The sequence below is a fragment of the Trichomycterus rosablanca genome, chromosome 2 (genome assembly GCF_030014385.1).
Source record: "Trichomycterus rosablanca isolate fTriRos1 chromosome 2, fTriRos1.hap1, whole genome shotgun sequence".
In the NCBI taxonomy this organism is placed as follows: domain Eukaryota; kingdom Metazoa; phylum Chordata; class Actinopteri; order Siluriformes; family Trichomycteridae; genus Trichomycterus; species Trichomycterus rosablanca.
Genome location: NC_085989.1, coordinates 53,717,191 through 53,731,829, shown reverse-complemented (window position 1 = coordinate 53,731,829; position 14,639 = coordinate 53,717,191). Strand labels below are relative to the sequence as shown.

The 14,639-nt window shown below is 51.5% G+C and overlaps 1 protein-coding gene across 1 annotated transcript in view; it reads right to left on the bottom strand.

Annotated features, from left to right (window-relative positions):
• The window catches only part of LOC134334913 (interferon-induced very large GTPase 1-like), a 55,268-nt gene extending 41,341 nt beyond the window's left edge, over window positions 1-13,927 (bottom strand). Inside the window, exon 1 of the mRNA XM_063017380.1 lies at window positions 13,903-13,927. Within this exon, the coding sequence (XP_062873450.1) occupies window positions 13,903-13,915 (13 nt within the window). The 5' untranslated portion in view covers window positions 13,916-13,927. The remainder of the gene's footprint in view (window positions 1-13,902) is intronic.
• Window positions 13,928-14,639: the final 712 nt, after the last annotated feature.

Sequence of the window (14,639 nt, the reverse complement as noted above, 5' to 3'; positions counted from 1 at the left end):
GGGGTGTGTCAGTACCAGGGTCTGTCATGGTATGGAGGTGTGTCAGTACCAGGGTCTGTCGTGGTATGGGGGTGTGTCAGTACCAGGGTCTGTCGTGGTATGGGGGTGTGTCAGTACCAGGGTCTGTCATGGTATGGGGTGTGTCAGTACCAGGGTCTGTCGTGGTATGGGGGTGTGTCAGTACAAGGGTCTATCATGGTATAGGGGTGTGTCAGTACCAGGGTCTGTCATGGTATGGAGGTGTGTCAGTACCAGGGTCTGTCGTGGTATGGGGGTGTGTCAGTACCAGGGTCTGTCATGGTATGGGGGTGGGTCAGTATCAGGATCTGTTATGGTATGGGGGTGTGTCAGTACCAGGGTCTGTCATGGTATGGGGGTGTGTCAGTATCAGGATCTGTCATGGTATGGGGGTGTGTCAGTATCAGGATCTGTCATGGTATGGGGGTGTGTCAGTACCAGGGTGTGTCGTGGTATGGGGGTGGGTCAGTATCAGGATCTGTCATGGTATGGGGGTGTGTCAGTACCAGGGTGTGTCATTGTATGGGCTGTGTCAGTACCAGGGTCTATCATGGTATGGGGTGTGTCAGTACCAGGGTCTGTCGTGGTATGGTGGTGTGTCAGTACCAGGGTCTATCATGGTATGGGGTGTGTCAGTACCAGGGTCTATCATGGTATGGGGGTGTGTCAGTACCAGGGTGTATCATGGTATGGGGGTGTGTCAGTACCAGGGTTTATTATGGTATGGGGCTGTGTCAGTACCAGGGTCTATCATGGTATGGGGGTGTGTCAGTACCAGGGTCTGTCATGGTATGGGGTGTGTCAGTACCAGGGTCTGCCATGGTATGGGGGTGTGTCAGTACCAGCGTCTGTCATGGTATGGGGGTGTGTCAGTATCAGGGTCTGTCATGGTATGGGGGTGTGTCAGTACCAGGGTGTGTCGTGGTATGGGGGTGGGTCAGTATCAGGATCTGTCATGGTATGGGGGTGTGTCAGTACCAGGGTCTATCATGGTATGGGGTGTCAGTACCAGGATCTGTCATGGTATGTGGGTGGGTCAGTACCAGGGTCTGTCATGGTATGGGGGTGTGTCAGTACCAGGATCTGTTATGGTATGGGGGTGTGTCAGTACCAGGGTCTGTCATGGTATGGGGGTGTGTCAGTTTCAGGGTCTGTCATGGTATGGGGGTGTGTCAGTACCAGGGTCTGTCATGGTATGGGGTGTGTCAGTACCAGGGTGTGTCATGGTATGGGGCTGTGTCAGTACCAGGGTCTGTCATGGTATGGGGGTGTGTCAGTACCAGGGTCTGTCATGGTATGGGGTGTGTCAGTACCAGGGTCTATCATGGTATGGGGTGTCAGTACCAGGATCTGTCATGGTATGGGGGTGGGTCAGTATCAGGGTCTGTCATGGTATGGGGGTGTGTCAGTACCAGGGTGTGTCGTGGTATGGGGGTGTGTCAGTACCAGGATCTGTTATGGTATGGGGGTGTGTCAGTACCAGGGTCTGTCATGGTATGGGGGTGTGTCAGTACCAGCGTCTGTCATGGTATGGGGGTGTGTCAGTATCAGGATCTGTCATGGTATGGGGGTGTGTCAGTACCAGGGTGTGTCATGGTATGGGGCTGTGTCAGTACCAGGGTCTGTCATGGTATGGGGGTGTGTCAGTACCAGGGTCTGTCATGGTATGGGGTGTGTCAGTACCAGGGTCTATCATGGTATGGGGTGTCAGTACCAGGATCTGTCATGGTATGGGGGTGGGTCAGTATCAGGGTCTGTCATGGTATGGGGGTGTGTCAGTACCAGGGTGTGTCGTGGTATGGGGGTGGGTCAGTATCAGGATCTGTCATGGTATGGGGGTGTGTCAGTACCAGGGTGTGTCATTGTATGGGCTGTGTCAGTACCAGGGTCTATCATGGTATGGGGTGTGTCAGTACCAGGGTGTATCATGGTATGGGGGTGTGTCAGTACCAGGGTCTGTCGTGGTATGGGGGTGTGTCAGTACCAGGGTGTATTATGGTATGGGGCTGTGTCAGTACCAGGGTCTGTCATGGTATGGGGGTGTGTCAGTACCAGGGTCTGTCATGGTATGGGGTGTGTCAGTACCAGGGTCTGCCATGGTATGGGGGTGTGTCAGTACCAGCGTCTGTCATGGTATGGGGGTGTGTCAGTATCAGGGTCTGTCATGGTATGGGGGTGTGTCAGTACCAGGGTGTGTCGTGGTATGGGGGTGGGTCAGTATCAGGATCTGTCATGGTATGGGGGTGTGTCAGTACCAGGGTCTATCATGGTATGGGGTGTCAGTACCAGGATCTGTCATGGTATGTGGGTGGGTCAGTATCAGGGTCTGTCATGGTATGGGGGTGTGTCAGTACCAGGGTCTGTCATGGTATGGGGGTGTGTCAGTACCAGGATCTGTCATGGTATGGGGGTGTGTCAGTACCAGGGTCTGTCATGGTATGGGGGTGTGTCAGTTTCAGGGTCTGTCATGGTATGGGGGTGTGTCAGTACCAGGGTCTGTCATGGTATGGGGTGTGTCAGTACCAGGGTCTGTCATGGTATGGGGGTGTGTCAGTACCAGGGTCTGTCATGGTATGGGGTGTGTCAGTACCAGGGTCTGCCATGGTATGGGGGTGTGTCAGTACCAGCGTCTGTCATGGTATGGGGGTGTGTCAGTATCAGGATCTGTCTTGGTATGGGGGTGTGTCAGTATCAGGATCTGTCATGGTATGGGGGTGGGTCAGTACCAGGGTGTGTCATGGTATGGGGGTGGGTCAGTATCAGGATCTGTCATGGTATGGGGGTGTGTCAGTACCAGGGTCTATCATGGTATGAGGGTGTGTCAGTACCAGGGTCTGTCGTGGTATGGGGGTGTGTCAGTACCAGGGTCTATCATGGTATAGGGGTGTGTCAGTACCAGGGTCTGTCATGGTATGGAGGTGTGTCAGTACCAGGGTCTGTCGTGGTATGGGGGTGTGTCAGTACCAGGGTCTGTCATGGTATGGGGGTGTGTCAGTACCAGGGTCTGTCATGGTATGGGGGTGTGTCAGTATCAGGATCTGTCATGGTATGGGGGTGTGTCAGTATCAGGGTCTGTCATGGTATGGGGGTGTGTCAGTACCAGGGTCTGTCATGGTATGGGGGTGTGTCAGTACCAGGGTCTGTCATGGTATGGGGTGTGTCAGTACCAGGGTCTGCCATGGTATGGGGGTGTGTCAGTACCAGCGTCTGTCATGGTATGGGGGTGTGTCAGTATCAGGATCTGTCTTGGTATGGGGGTGTGTCAGTATCAGGATCTGTCATGGTATTGGGGTGTGTCAGTACCAGGGTGTGTCATGGTATGGGGGTGGGTCAGTATCAGGATCTGTCATGGTATGGGGGTGTGTCAGTACCAGGGTCTATCATGGTATGAGGGTGTGTCAGTACCAGGGTCTGTCGTGGTATGGGGGTGTGTCAGTACCAGGGTCTGTCATGGTATGGGGTGTGTCAGTACCAGGGTCTATCATGGTATGGGGTGTCAGTACCAGGATCTGTCATGGTATGGGGGTGGGTCAGTATCAGGGTCTGTCATGGTATGGGGGTGTGTCAGTACCAGGGTGTGTCGTGGTATGGGGGTGGGTCAGTATCAGGATCTGTCATGGTATGGGGGTGTGTCAGTACCAGGGTGTGTCATTGTATGGGCTGTGTCAGTACCAGGGTCTGTCGTGGTATGGTGGTGTGTCAGTACCAGGGTCTATCATGGTATGGGGTGTGTCAGTACCAGGGTCTATCATGGTATGGGGGTGTGTCAGTACCAGGGTGTATCATGGTATGGGGGTGTGTCAGTACCAGGGTCTGTCGTGGTATGGGGGTGTGTCAGTACCAGGGTGTATTATGGTATGGGGCTGTGTCAGTACCAGGGTCTGTCATGGTATGGGGGTGTGTCAGTACCAGGGTCTGTCATGGTATGGGGTGTGTCAGTACCAGGGTCTGCCATGGTATGGGGGTGTGTCAGTACCAGCGTCTGTCATGGTATGGGGGTGTGTCAGTATCAGGGTCTGTCATGGTATGGGGGTGTGTCAGTACCAGGGTGTGTCGTGGTATGGGGGTGGGTCAGTATCAGGATCTGTCATGGTATGGGGGTGTGTCAGTACCAGGGTCTATCATGGTATGGGGTGTCAGTACCAGGATCTGTCATGGTATGTGGGTGGGTCAGTATCAGGGTCTGTCATGGTATGGGGGTGTGTCAGTACCAGGGTCTGTCATGGTATGGGGGTGTGTCAGTACCAGGATCTGTCATGGTATGGGGGTGTGTCAGTACCAGGGTCTGTCATGGTATGGGGGTGTGTCAGTTTCAGGGTCTGTCATGGTATGGGGGTGTGTCAGTACCAGGGTCTGTCATGGTATGGGGTGTGTCAGTACCAGGGTCTGTCATGGTATGGGGGTGTGTCAGTACCAGGGTCTGTCATGGTATGGGGTGTGTCAGTACCAGGGTCTGCCATGGTATGGGGGTGTGTCAGTACCAGCGTTTGTCATGGTATGGGGGTGTGTCAGTATCAGGATCTGTCTTGGTATGGGGGTGTGTCAGTATCAGGATCTGTCATGGTATGGGGGTGTGTCAGTACCAGGGTGTGTCATGGTATGGGGGTGGGTCAGTATCAGGATCTGTCATGGTATGGGGGTGTGTCAGTACCAGGGTCTATCATGGTATGAGGGTGTGTCAGTACCAGGGTCTGTCGTGGTATGGGGGTGTGTCAGTACCAGGGTCTTTCATGGTATAGGGGTGTGTCAGTACCAGGGTCTGTCATGGTATGGAGGTGTGTCAGTACCAGGGTCTGTCGTGGTATGGGGGTGTGTCAGTACCAGGGTCTGTCATGGTATGGGGGTGTGTCAGTACCAGGGTCTATCATTGTATAGGGGTGTGTCAGTACCAGGGTCTGTCATGGTATGGAGGTGTGTCAGTACCAGGGTCTGTCGTGGTATGGGGGTGTGTCAGTACAAGGGTCTATCATGGTATAGGGGTGTGTCAGTACCAGGGTCTGTCATGGTATGGAGGTGTGTCAGTACCAGGGTCTGTCGTGGTATGGGGGTGTGTCAGTACCAGGGTCTGTCATGGTATGGGGGTGGGTCAGTATCAGGATCTGTTATGGTATGGGGGTGTGTCAGTACCAGGGTCTGTCATGGTATGGGGGTGTGTCAGTATCAGGATCTGTCATGGTATGGGGGTGTGTCAGTATCAGGATCTGTCATGGTATGGGGGTGTGTCAGTACCAGGGTGTGTCATTGTATGGGCTGTGTCAGTACCAGGGTCTATCATGGTATGGGGTGTGTCAGTACCAGGGTCTGTCGTGGTATGGTGGTGTGTCAGTACCAGGGTCTATCATGGTATGGGGTGTGTCAGTACCAGGGTCTATCATGGTATGGGGGTGTGTCAGTACCAGGGTGTATCATGGTATGGGGGTGTGTCAGTACCAGGGTCTGTCGTGGTATGGGGGTGTGTCAGTACCAGGGTGTATTATGGTATGGGGCTGTGTCAGTACCAGGGTCTGTCATGGTATGGGGGTGTGTCAGTACCAGGGTCTGTCATGGTATGGGGTGTGTCAGTACCAGGGTCTGCCATGGTATGGGGGTGTGTCAGTACCAGCGTCTGTCATGGTATGGGGGTGTGTCAGTATCAGGGTCTGTCATGGTATGGGGGTGTGTCAGTACCAGGGTGTGTCGTGGTATTGGGGTGGGTCAGTATCAGGATCTGTCATGGTATGGGGGTGTGTCAGTACCAGGGTCTATCATGGTATGGGGTGTCAGTACCAGGATCTGTCATGGTATGTGGGTGGGTCAGTATCAGGGTCTGTCATGGTATGGGGGTGTGTCAGTACCAGGGTCTGTCATGGTATGGAGGTGTGTCAGTACCAGGGTCTGTCATGGTATGGGGTGTGTCAGTACCAGGGTCTGTCATGGTATGGGGGTGTGTCAGTACCAGGGTCTGTCATGGTATGGGGTGTGTCAGTACCAGGGTCTGTCATGGTATGGGGGTGTGTCAGTACCAGGGTCTGTCATGGTATGGGGTGTGTCAGTACCAGGGTCTGCCATGGTATGGGGGTGTGTCAGTACCAGCGTCTGTCATGGTATGGGGGTGTGTCAGTATCAGGATCTGTCATGGTATGGGGGTGTGTCAGTACCAGGGTGTGTCATGGTATGGGGGTGGGTCAGTATCAGGATCTGTCATGGTATGGGGGTGTGTCAGTACCAGGGTCTATCATGGTATGAGGGTGTGTCAGTACCAGGGTCTGTCGTGGTATGGGGGTGTGTCAGTACCAGGGTCTATCATGGTATAGGGGTGTGTCAGTACCAGGGTCTGTCATGGTATGGAGGTGTGTCAGTACCAGGGTCTGTCGTGGTATGGGGGTGTGTCAGTACCAGGGTCTATCATGGTATAGGGGTGTGTCAGTACCAGGGTCTGTCATGGTATGGGGGTGGGTCAGTATCAGGATCTGTTATGGTATGGGGGTGTGTCAGTACCAGGGTCTGTCATGGTATGGGGGTGTGTCAGTATCAGGATCTGTCATGGTATGGGGGTGTGTCAGTTTCAGGATCTGTCATGGTATGGGGGGGTGTCAGTACCAGGGTGTGTCGTGGTATGGGGGTGGGTCAGTGTCAGGATCTGTCATGGTATGGGGGTGTGTCAGTACCAGGGTGTGTCATGGTATGGGCTGTGTCAGTACCAGGGTCTATCATGGTATGGGGTGTGTCAGTACCAGGGTCTGTCGTGGTATGGTGGTGTGTCAGTACCAGGGTCTATCATGGTATGGGGGTGTGTCAGTACCAGGGTCTGTCATGGTATGGGGGTGGGTCAGTATCAGGATCTTTCATGGTATGGGGGTGTGTCAGTACCATTTACATTTTCAGCATTTTGTAGATGCTTTTTTCCAAAGCGACTTACACAATTAGCTGAACACGATGAGCAATTGAGGGTTAAGGGCCTTGCTCAAGGGCCCAACAGTGGCAACTTGGTGGTGGTAGGGCTTGAACCGGCAACCTTCTGTTTACTAGTCCAGTACCTTAACCACTGAGCTATTCACTGCCAGGGTACCAGGGTCTATCATGGTATGGGGGTGTGTCAGTACCAGGGTGTATTATGGTATGGGGGTGTGTCAGTACCAGGGTGTATTATGGTATGGGGGTGTGGCAGTACCAGCGTCTGTCATGGTATGGGGGTGTGTCAGTATCAGGATCTTTCTTGGTATGGGGGTGTGTCAGTATCAGGATCTGTCATGGTATGGGGGTGTGTCAGTACCAGGGTCTGTCGTGGTATAGGGGTGTGTCAGTACCAGGGTCTGTCATGGTATGGAGGTGTGTCAGTACCAGGGTCTGTCGTGGTATGGGGGTGTGTCAGTACCAGGGTCTATCATGGTATAGGGGTGTGTCAGTACCAGGGTCTGTCATGGTATGGAGGTGTGTCAGTACCAGGGTCTGTCGTGGTATGGGGGTGTGTCAGTACCAGGGTCTGTCATGGTATGGGGGTGGGTCAGTATCAGGATCTGTTATGGAATGGGGGTGTGTCAGTACCAGGGTCTGTCATGGTATGGGGGTGTGTCAGTATCAGGATCTGTCATGGTATGGGGGTGTGTCAGTATCAGGATCTGTCATGGTATGGGGGTGTGTCAGTACCAGGGTGTGTCGTGGTATGGGGGTGGGTCAGTGTCAGGATCTGTCATGGTATGGGGGTGTGTCAGTACCAGGGTGTGTCATGGTATGGGCTGTGTCAGTACCAGGGTCTATCATGGTATGGGGTGTGTCAGTACCAGGGTCTGTCGTGGTATGGTGGTGTGTCAGTACCAGGGTCTATCATGGTATGGGGTGTGTCAGTACCAGGGTCTATCGTGGTATGGGGGTGTGTCAGTACCAGGGTGTATCATGGTATGGGGGTGTGTCAGTACCAGGGTCTGTCATGGTATGGGGGTGTGTCAGTACCAGGGTGTATTATGGTATGGGGCTGTGTCAGTACCAGGGTCTGTCATGGTATGGGGGTGTGTCAGTACCAGGGTGTATTATGGTATGGGGGTGTGTCAGTACCAGGGTGTATTATGGTATGGGGGTGTGTCAGTACCAGCGTCTGTCATGGTATGGGGGTGTGTCAGTATCAGGATCTTTCTTGGTATGGGGGTGTGTCAGTATCAGGATCTGTCATGGTATGGGGGTGTGTCAGTACCAGGGTCTGTCGTGGTATAGGGGTGTGTCAGTACCAGGGTCTGTCATGGTATGGAGGTGTGTCAGTACCAGGGTCTGTCGTGGTATGGGGGTGTGTCAGTACCAGGGTCTATCATGGTATAGGGGTGTGTCAGTACCAGGGTCTGTCATGGTATGGAGGTGTGTCAGTACCAGGGTCTGTCGTGGTATGGGGGTGTGTCAGTACCAGGGTCTGTCATGGTATGGGGGTGGGTCAGTATCAGGATCTGTTATGGAATGGGGGTGTGTCAGTACCAGGGTCTGTCATGGTATGGGGGTGTGTCAGTATCAGGATCTGTCATGGTATGGGGGTGTGTCAGTATCAGGATCTGTCATGGTATGGGGGTGTGTCAGTACCAGGGTGTGTCGTGGTATGGGGGTGGGTCAGTGTCAGGATCTGTCATGGTATGGGGGTGTGTCAGTACCAGGGTGTGTCATGGTATGGGCTGTGTCAGTACCAGGGTCTATCGTGGTATGGGGATGTGTCAGTACCACGGTGTATCATGGTATGGGGGTGTGTCAGTACCAGGGTCTGTCGTGGTATGGGGGTGTGTCAGTACCAGGGTCTATCATGGTATGGGGGCGTGTCAGTACCAGGGTCTATCATGGTAAGGGGGCGTGTCAGTACCAGGGTCTATCATGGTAAGGGGGTGTGTCAGTACCAGGGTCTATCATGGTATGGGGGTGTGTCAGTACCAGGGTCTATCATGGTATGGGGGTGTGTCAGTACCAGGGTCTGTCATAGTATGGGGTGTGTCAGCACCATGGTCTATCATGGTATGGGGGTGTGTCAGTACCAGGGTCTGTCATAGTATGGGGTGTGTCAGCACCAGGGTCTATCATGGTATGGGGGCGTGTCAGTACCAGGGTCTATCATGGTAAGGGGGTGTGTCAGTACCAGGGTCTATCATGGTATGGGGGTGTGTCAGTACCAGGGTCTATCATGGTATGGGGGTGTGTCAGTACCAGGGTCTGTCATAGTATGGGGTGTGTCAGCACCAGGGTCTATCATGGTATGGGGGTGTGTCAGTATCAGGGTCTATCATGGTATGAGGGTGTGTCAGTACCAGGGTCTATCATGGCATGGGGGTGTGTCAGTACCAGGGTCTATCATGGTATGGGGTGTGTCAGCACCAGGGTCTATCATGGTATGGGGGTGTGTCAGCACCAGGGTCTATCATGGTATGAGGGTGTGTCAGTACCAGGGTCTATCATGGCATGGGGGTGTGTCAGTACCAGGGTGTATCATGGTATGGGGGTGTGTCAGTAACCGGGGTGTATCATGGTATGGGGGTGTGTCAGTACCAGGGTCTATCATGGTATGAGGGTGTGTCAGCACCAGGGTCTATCATGGTATGGGGGTGTGTCAGTACCAGGGTCTGTCATAGTATGGGGTGTGTCAGCACCAGGGTCTATCATGGTATGGGGGTGTGTCAGTACCAGGGTCTGTCATGGTATGGGGTGTGTCAGCACCAGGGTCTATCATGGTATGGGGGTGTGTCAGCACCAGGGTCTATCATGGTATGAGGGTGTGTCAGTACCAGGGTCTATCATGGCATGGGGGTGTGTCAGTACCAGGGTGTATCATGGTATGGGGGTGTGTCAGTACCAGGGTGTATCATGGTATGGGGGTGTGTCAGTACCAGGGTCTATCATGGTATGAGGGTGTGTCAGCACCAGGGTCTATCATGGTATGGGGGTGTGTCAGTACCAGGGTCTGTCATAGTATGGGGTGTGTCAGCACCAGGGTCTATCATGGTATGAGGGTGTGTCAGCACCAGGGTCTATCATGGTATGAGGGTGTGTCAGTACCAGGGTCTATCATGGCATGGGGGTGTGTCAGTACCAGGGTGTATCATGGTATGGGGGTGTGTCAGTACCAGGGTCTATCATGGTATGAGGGTGTGTCAGCACCAGGGTCTATCATGGTATGGGGGTGTGTCAGTACCAGGGTGTATCATGGTATGGGGGTGTGTCAGTACCAGGGTGTATCATGGTATGGGGCTGTGTCAGTACCAGGGTCTGTCATGGTATGGGGGTGTGTCAGTACCAGGGCCTGTCATGGTATGGGGTGTGTCAGTACCAGGGTCTGCCATGGTATGGGGGTGTGTCAGTACCAGCGTCTGTCATGGTATGGGGGTGTGTCAGTATCAGGGTCTGTCATGGTATGGGGGTGTGTCAGTACCAGGGTGTGTCGTGGTACCACGACACACCATACCATGATACACCCTGGTACTGACACACCCCCATACCATGATACACCCTGGTACTGACACACCCCCATACCATGATAGACCCTGGTGCTGACACACCCTCATACCATGATAGACCCTGGTACTGACACACCCCCATACCATGATACACCCTGGTACTGACACACCCCCATGCCATGATAGACCCTGGTACTGACACACCCTCATACCATGATAGACCCTGGTGCTGACACACCCTCATACCATGATAGACCCTGGTGCTGACACACCCCATACTATGACAGACCCTGGTACTGACACACCCCCATACCATGATAGACCCTGGTGCTGACACACCCTCATACCATGATAGACCCTGGTACTGACACACCCCCATACCATGATACACCCTGGTACTGACACACCCCCATACCATGATACACCCTGGTACTGACACACCCCCATGCCATGATAGACCCTGGTACTGACACACCCTCATACCATGATAGACCCTGGTGCTGACACACCCCCATACCATGATAGACCCTGGTGCTGACACACCCCATACCATGACAGACCCTGGTACTGACACACCCCCATACCATGATAGACCCTGGTGCTGACACACCCCATACTATGACAGACCCTGGTACTGACACACCCCCATACCATGATAGACCCTGGTGCTGACACACCCTCATACCATGATAGACCCTGGTACTGACACACCCCCATACCATGATACACCCCGGTTACTGACACACCCCCATACCATGATACACCCTGGTACTGACACACCCCCATGCCATGATAGACCCTGGTACTGACACACCCTCATACCATGATAGACCCTGGTGCTGACACACCCCCATACCATGATAGACCCTGGTGCTGACACACCCCATACCATGATAGACCCTGGTACTGACACACCCCCATGCCATGATAGACCCTGGTACTGACACACCCTCATACCATGATAGACCCTGATACTGACACACCCCCATACCATGATAGACCCTGGTGCTGACACACCCCATACTATGACAGACCCTGGTACTGACACACCCCCATACCATGATAGACCCTGGTACTGACACACCCCCATACCATGATAGACCCTGGTACTGACACACCCCCTTACCATGATAGACCCTGGTACTGACACGCCCCCATACCATGATAGACCCTGGTGCTGACACACCCCATACTATGACAGACCCTGGTACTGACACACCCCCATACCATGATAGACCCTGGTGCTGACACACCCCATACTATGACAGACCCTGGTACTGACACACCCCCATACCATGATAGACCCTGGTACTGACACACCCCCATACCATGATAGACCCTGGTACTGACACACCCCCTTACCATGATAGACCCTGGTACTGACACGCCCCCTTACCATGATAGACCCTGGTACTGACACGCCCCCATACCATGATAGACCCTGGTACTGACACGCCCCCATACCATGATAGACCCTGGTACTGACACACCCCCATACCATAATACACCCTGGTACTGACACACCTCCATACCATAATACACCCTGGTACTGACACCCCCCCATACCATGACAGACCCTGGTACTGACACACCCCCATACCATAATACACCCTGGTTCTGACACACCCCCATAACATAATACACCCTGGTACTGACACACCCCCATACCATGACACACCCTGGTACTGACACACCCCCATACCATGACAGACCCTGGTACTGACACACCTCCATACCATAATACACCCTGGTACTGACACACCCCCATACCATGATACACCCTGGTACTGACACACCCCCATACCATAATACACCCTGGTACTGACACACCCCCATACCATGATACACCCTGGTACTGACACACCCCCATACCATGATACACCCTGGTACTGACACACCCCCATACCATGACAGATCCTGATACTGACACACCCCCATACTAAGACAGATCCTGATACTGACACACCCCCATACCATGACAGATCCTGATACTGACACACCCCCATACTAAGACAGACGCTGGTACTGACACACCCCCATACCATAATACACCCTGGTACTGACACACCCCCATACCATAATACACCCTGGTACATGATAGACCCTGGTACCCTGGCAGTGAATAGCTCAGAGGTTAAGGTACTGGACTAGTAAACAGAAGGTTGCTGGTTCAAGCCCTACCACCACCAAGTTGCCACTGTTGGGCCCTTGAGCAAGGCCCTTAACCCTCAATTGCTCATCGTGTTCAGCTAATTGTGTAAGTCGCTTTGGAAAAAAGCATCTACAAAATGCTGAAAATGTAAATGGTACTGACACACCCCCATACCATGAAAGATCCTGATACTGACCCACCCCCATACCATGACAGACCCTGGTACTGACACACCCCATACCATGACAGACCCTGGTACTGACACACCCCCATACCATGACAGACCCTGAAACTGACACACCCCCATACCATGACAGACCCTGGTACTGACACACCCCCATACCATGACAGACCCTGAAACTGACACACCCCCATACCATGACAGACCCTGGTACTGACACACCCCCATACCATGACAGATCCTGGTACTGACACACCCCCATACCATGACAGACCCTGGTACTGACACACCCCCATACCATGACAGATCCTGGTACTGACACACCCCCATACCATGACAGACCCTGGTACTGACACACCCCCATACCATGACAGATCCTGGTACTGACACACCCCCATACCATGACAGATCCTGATACTGACCCACCCCCATACCACGACACACCCTGGTACTGACACACCCCCATACCATGACAGTGGTATGTGTGTCAGTACAAATCTTATTTGAACACAATCAAATTAAAACTTTACTTTTTAAAAGTTTTACAAGCTATTACTCCACATTCGCACAGTAAAAATCTGAAACTCATTTACTCGATACAAGAGTAAGTTTTCTTCATATCTTAGTATCATTTAATTACAAATCGTATTGCTTATTTTATGGAATTTTAAAACTACCCATTTGAATAATTTTGCCATTTCATCTCCTAAATTACGAACATGATAGACTGTCCAACATATAAGCTGTAACACACTTTTTTTCTGGTACATTTTTGTGTATCAAAACTTTGTAGGTTACGTTTATTAAGCTGTAAAGCTCATTTTCTTCCAGCAACCTCAGTACTGTAAAACAGAGTTTAAACGCGCACTAAAACTTTTGGTGAAGACAGAGCGACAAAGTGCAGATGGCGTAATCGCGTTCAAAGACCAACAAAATATCTTTACTGTGACATTTTTTCTTCTTTTTTAACCCGATAAGGTTATTTATAATAAATATCACAATGGTTAAATAACAAAATCTACAATAGCCAAATGATTGTTTCTAGTTGAAGATTTCATGTCAAAACAACATTACAAATGTTTAAAATAACGATAATGCATCACTGTACTGTACATCACATAACTGCAATCAGTTTATTATAGAATTCTGAATCTTACCTACAGCCGCCATCGTCCCTGATCCGTATTAATGTCAAAAGTTAGTCAAGTGTGACAAGACACACACACACACACAGCTACAACATGTCACGTGTTGTATTGTGTGTGTGTGTGTGTGTGTGCTATTTATGTAGAAGTTTCTGTTACACAACAGTGATTTACTTTATTATTTATTATGTGCTTTTGTGTTGTTCACCAATCACACATTTATTATGATTTTACACTGTTGCAAATCAACAGAAACAAGAAGTTAAATTTTCTACATAATCATAATCAAATAAATCATAAAAAGCATTCAACAGTCTTGTTTTATTTAAAAAAATATTCCAGTATGGAAAATGCAAATAAAATAAAGACACAGAGTTTCTTACATTGACTTTTATTTGATGTCAGACAGGATGAACCTGAGATATTTCATCTTTTATCTGCTCAACTTCATTTCATTTATTAATAAACATCCATTCCTGCATTTCAGGGACGGGGGCAATTTAGGGCTAGTAATGAGGTGAAAAACCAAATAATGATGTGATGTGAACAGGTGATTGTGATCATGGTTTGGTACAAAAGGCTGAGAGTCTCTGATGAGTAAAGATGATCAGAGGATCCAGTTTGTTCACAAATGTGTGAGAAAACGATTGAAATGTTTAAAACAATGAACCTCAAAGAGATTGGAAGGGATTTGCATGTTCTCCCTCTACAGTGCAGAATATCATTAAACTGTTCAAGGAATCAGGAGG